The sequence below is a fragment of the Sorghum bicolor genome, chromosome 9 (genome assembly GCF_000003195.3).
Source record: "Sorghum bicolor cultivar BTx623 chromosome 9, Sorghum_bicolor_NCBIv3, whole genome shotgun sequence".
NCBI classification, from domain to species: Eukaryota; Viridiplantae; Streptophyta; class Magnoliopsida; order Poales; family Poaceae; genus Sorghum; species Sorghum bicolor.
In genome coordinates, this window is record NC_012878.2 from 50508837 (window position 1) to 50514603 (window position 5767).

The 5767-nt window shown below is 49.2% G+C and overlaps 1 protein-coding gene across 1 annotated transcript; it reads right to left on the reverse strand.

The window, feature by feature from the left end:
- On the reverse strand, positions 2523-5505 carry LOC8058500 (FT-interacting protein 1). The gene has a single exon (XM_002441104.2). The coding sequence runs from the start codon at positions 5321-5323 to the stop codon at positions 2897-2899; it is 2427 nt and encodes an 808-aa protein (XP_002441149.1). The 5' UTR covers positions 5324-5505; the 3' UTR covers positions 2523-2896.

Here is a 5767-nt window from a genome sequence, read left to right on the forward strand (position 1 = left end):
CAGCCGCGCCTTAAGATATTTCTCCCCGTGCTGACACGGTTCGTGTTGGTGAGGCACTGAGGCCTTTGGGCCTCTTTGGTTCCCCGCTAAATTTTAGCCCGTTAACTTTAGAGTATCTTCAAAGACTAGATAAAATTATATTTTAAATTACAAGATTTAACTATTGTATAAAATAAAATAAAAAACTAACTCAAAAGATAAAATTCTACAACAGTCTTTGTATAAGATAGCTAGTAAAGATGACATGTTATATATGACAAGCGAAAATTTAGGAATAGCAAATTTGTTATTTTAGCAAACCAGATAGTACACCTACATGACTTTAATTTCATGGATAGCATATTTGTCGGAGTTGCTCTTAGAAGCTAAACTTTTAAATAAACTGACTAAAAGAAGCAATGATTAGCATAAAATATACCACAGACCATCTCATGAACAATATGTGAATAATCAAAGCATACAAAAAATAATAATAAAAGAGAAAATAAATAGAAGAAAATAAACACTCCCTCTGTTTAAAAAGCTTGATGTTTAGTTTTGTCACCCCAATATATGTTCTATGACAAATGTAATGATTCTCATTTGGCAATATGAACATAAGTTGGTGAAAACTTTAGATAGTTCGAGTTAGTACAAAACTAGAACATTAAGGGAGTGTTTAGTTCTCTTTTATCTCAAAAAAAAATTAGGTTTTGGTCTATCATTTTACATAATGGAACTAAACACCATGCAAAATTTTTAGCAAAAAAGGTGGCTATTCTCTATTTTATATTTTGACTTGGCCCTAATAAGGGCAATAAAAATTCTGCATTTTGAATGAAAAAATAAGCTTAAAAATTTTGGTATTTTGCATTTCATCATTCCAAAGTAGTTGGTATTTTATATTTTATATTCTATGGGAAACTAAACATACCCTAGGCTTTTTTGGACAAAGAGAGTAATAATAAGAACATAAAAGGAAGACAAAAAACAAAAAGTGAAGAAAAAAAAAGCGGTAGAAAAGATAAAAAAATATATAAATAACCGCTATCCTCTGTCTCGCTCCTCGAACATGTGGGCCGTCACGGATCGCTGCTTTCCAGCCCATAAAAAATAGAGCGAAGTGACCCATATGATTCCTTCCCGGGAGTGCCTGGCTTTCGTCGCGACCTTATCTCCGCACCAAACTGTATCAGCCGGCCTGCACAGTCCAGATACCTCTTTCTTGGCAAAAAAAAAAAAAAAAACTTTATTAGATTCACGTATACAAACAAATATTTTAATATATCCTCACTTATTTCACCATTAAATTCGTATTGAGAAATATGAAAGGGAGAAAAGAGATGTAAGGGTAAAAAAAAGCGCCTTCACTTCCCGGCCATTTGCTAACCCAACAGTAGCTGTTTTTCTTTTAGGATCAACATTTTGTTTTTGAAAGCTTGGAAGCTCAATCTGATGACCAGACATAAAAAACGTGACGGAGAATGGCCCCCACCTATTTCTCATTAAGAGAAAAGCAGCAGCTTTCGATCACATAAAAATTCTTGAACTGTGGCTTTACCAATAAGGAGATTTTTATTGTCTAGCACCCAGAATTCGAGCCCTAGGTGGGGTGTCTCCTCTACAGGAAGTCCTACCAATGAGCTACAAGCTCATTTGCCTGATGACCACACATTAGGCCTTGTTTAGTTCGTGAAAATTTTTAGCTTTGGCTACTCTAGAATTATATTTAACAATTATTGTCTAATTATAAATTAATTATGCTCAAAAGATTCGTCTCGTAAATTATAAGTAAATTATATAGTTAGTTTTTGTTTTTGTCTATATTTAATGCTCCATATATATGTCACAAAATTTGATGTGATAGAAAATCTTAAAAGTTTTTGCAAACTAAACCAGACCTCAATGACATTGGCCCGATAGGCCGTATGATGGACGTGAATCTTCTGCGTAGTTGGAGCTGTCAAGTAAATTCAATGGGGACGGTCCTCATGGAGTAGCACACATTGTGGATTCGCAACACACGCATCAAACTGTTGCTTAAATTCAGAAAGAATGGCTGAGAAGAAAAACTATGGCCTGTTTGACATAGGGAGATAAACAAAATTTTGAGATGGGAAATGGTAACACTATCTTTCAATACCTACTTCACCAACCCATCGACATTATCCAACAGAAATGACTAACATCCTTTACGCACTCTCGTACTACGTTTGTTGTCTCTTGCCCGCAAGAAAAAGCGCTGCGTGATTCATATGAAATGCGGATTGAGGCCACCCGACACTACAATATGGTGCTAGAACACGGCACCTATAGTCAAAAGATTAACCAAAGCAACAATCTTGCAGCGATGACAAAACCCTGGCAACGGGCAAAATTTGTCACCAACAACCAACACGGCAAAACCGCCTCTTAACAAAGAGTACCCTTTTTTTTGGGCGAACGAACAAGGAGTACAACTACAGCAAGCAGGGCATGTCCAGTGAACCCAGACAAGGTGAGTGGTTCGAACAAAACATGGTCACACAAACACAAACAGCATGAACCAGGTGCAGGGAAAAGATCACTGAAACACAAACAAAATCGGCACAAATAGTACAAACACATAATACACGGGGGATAACATTGTTCCTGCCTTTAGTTCTATAAGCTAATAACCTGAAGTTAACATTACATTTCTGCACCCAAAAACCTCCTGTCACTATCCCAAAACTCAAAAGGGATCCAGTGGTTCCCTTTCTTTGGCATAACCAAGCAAATAAACCATTAAACCGACACCTTATTGCTGGGACACTAATGACCTCTAATATATGAACTCATCAGGTATATTCACATCTGATCTGATGCTAACCAGAAGGAACCGAGCGGAACAGACATAAATAAGCATGACTTGCACATGTCTCTCTTACGCTGAATCTCAAAGAAGCATATCAGACTTGGCAGGCAGTCTCCTGTAGAAGTTGAAAGGCACGGAGGGCATCCTGCTGCGGAACCGGGGATGTCGCAGCAGGTAGAGCATGCCTATCACCATCAAAACCTGGAACGGCGTCACGTACAGCACAATGGCGACCACCAGGGATAAGAAAATGAAGATGGCGGTGGCCCGAGGGTCCCTCCAGCTCAGCAAAGCATGGGCTCTCTCGCCTTGTGTTGCCAGGTCCCCAACCACAGTCTGCACACGGCCTCCGACGCTCCTCAGCCTGTCGTAGCGCATCCTTACAATCTCAGCTGGTCTTGAGGAAGGGAATGTGTCAAACTCCTCATCAAGCTCATCAGGGTGTGTCAGCTCAGCATGGGACAGCTTAGTATCCATGTGCGACGGATGCCTTGGCCTGTACCGATAGTTCCACAGCCCAATCATGAACATGTAGAGGAAGACAGTAGGCAGGATGAGCTCCGGGTAGCAGATCAGTATCAGGAACAGCATGTGTACTAGCATTGTTGTGATTGGGTTCCGCCAGCTTCTGATGCCATCATACCACTTGAGCATTGCCAGAAAACCAAAGAACAGTGAGGTAATCCGATGAAAATTAGCCTTGCTGCGCCGGAGACTAAACATATGTGAGTCCACATCGAGCATGTATTCCACAATCTCCCTGCGCAGCGGGGGCTCAGCACGGCTGAGTCTTGCTGCAACAATCTGCATTGCCTGGTGCCTCAGGTAGTCCAATTGCATCACTGCGATCGGCTGTGTGTAGTGCATCTTCGGAAGCAGCGGACGACCATACAGCGCCATCATGTTCACCCAAGCTGTGCAGGTAAACCGCACAGCCAAATGAAGCTCGCCAGTCTTCTTGAGTCCACTTGGATGTAAAACCAGCAAAGGGTAGAAATGTGTGTACACTCTGTCAGTCTCCAGTGTAGAGAGCCGGATCCTGACCTTTCCAATCCGCTGATCTGGGCCTCCACCATTCTTCCCAATTTGGCCATTGTCAAACACCACCACCGTGATAACGGTGCAAGGATCAAACACCTCCCAAGTATACTGCTCATTCCATTGTGGATTCAGCGTGTCAAGAATAGTCCTGGTGCGCACCCACTTCGGTCCATATTTGGCCACACAATAGGCATCTGTGGTGCGTCCATCCTTGGGCTTCATCGGTATCAAGTTCCGCGCACCCAGAACTCCCAGCTCAAGCATCCCAATGCTTGGTTTCCTTGCAGGCTTTGATGATGGCTGCAGATCACTGCTGTAGTAGGTGGACTCGTCAAGAACATGATACCCAAAATCAAGGGACATCCGAATCTGTATCTTGCTTGCGAACTTGATTTCCTTCTTGTCAGGATCATCGGAGGGGCGCATGAGGCTGTACCACCGTGGCTCCACGGGCTTGCCGAAGTGGTCGTGCCGCGGCATTGCTGCCGCGAGGGGCAGCACAATGCGGCCGAGCATCTCGTCGCGGCCAGGCGCGACGCGGTCCTCGACGGTGACGACGAGCGGCTCGTCGAAGGGCTCCGAGGCGACGAACATGAACTCCTCGTTCCAAATCGGGTTGGGCGTCCCCGGCGGCGCGCCGGGGCGCGTGCGGCGCACCTGGCCAGCGAGCTGCAGCTTGACGCAGGCGCTCATCGGGCGCGAGGTGTCGTGCGGGATGAGGTCCTGGGCGCCGATGGCCGCGACGCGGAGGTACACGAGCTTGGGCGAGAAGTATACCTTGGCGCGCGTGGACGCGACGGCCGCGGGTCCCGCGGCGGCGTGCGCGTCGGAGTGCCAGGCGTCCGGGAACGCCTCGTCGGCCTGGGTGCCGAGCCAGACGGAGAGCATGATCTCCCCATGGGGCAGCTTGTCGCCGCGCTTGGCCTCGAGGCGGTACCACTGCGGCGCGAGCGGCGAGTCCGGGGGCACGCGGACGGGCACCTCGGCGAGGTCGAAGACGACGCGTCCGACGAGGTCGTCGCCGGCGAGATCCTTGGCCTTGAGCGCGACCTCGAGCAGATGGGACTGGAGGTGCGTGGCGGAGAAGGCGAAGACCTGCTGCCAGGACGGGTTGTGGCTGGCCGCCTTGACGGCCGTGGTGCCCTTGAAGTTGCCGAGCTTGACCTCGACGAAAGGGTCGATGGCGCCCGTGGCGGACACCGCGGGGAGGTCCCGCGCCTTGACGACGTGCACGTAGAGGAACCGCATCGGCTCGACGAGGTCGTAGGTGGAGGCGATCTTGCCCGCGCCCGTGGCCGCGGCGGCGGCGGCGGCCGAGGGGTGGAGGCCTGGGATGTTGAAGCGCGGACGCAGCACGGCCGCCAGCGGGGGCCGCGTCTCCACCAGCCCGAACTGCTGCTGCGGGGGCGGCATCGGGCCCCCCGGGCCCGGCATCATGAACGGCCGCGGCGGCATTGCCCCCTTCATCTCGTCGGCGGCGGCGGCGGCGGGGTTTGCTCAGTGGGGAACGGCGGCGTGGGGGGGGCAGAGTGGGTTGGACCTGGAGCCAGGAGCCCTACCAGTGACTACTAGTGAGGCATTCCACCGAACAGTGTTGCGAAAGGAGCGGAGCGGGGGCTACTGCTGCCTGCGCTGCGCGACGTGTTTGTTTGCGTGGAGGAGCGTGGGCCGGCAGCGTACGGGCCAAGCCGAGATCTGCAGGGCGTGTCGCCGTGGGCGGCGAACCGTCGCGGGACGCAGCCGTTGGATGCCGATCCAACGTCTCGCATCGGGCCGAATCTTCCTGAGAGGAACCGTATCAGGAACCCGGCGGGCTGCAGCCACCGTTTTGATAACGACGCGCTCGACCGACATGCGGGGCCGCAGATCGCGGGCCAAGGATGTCAGCGGTGGCTGCTGCAGATAGGGGCG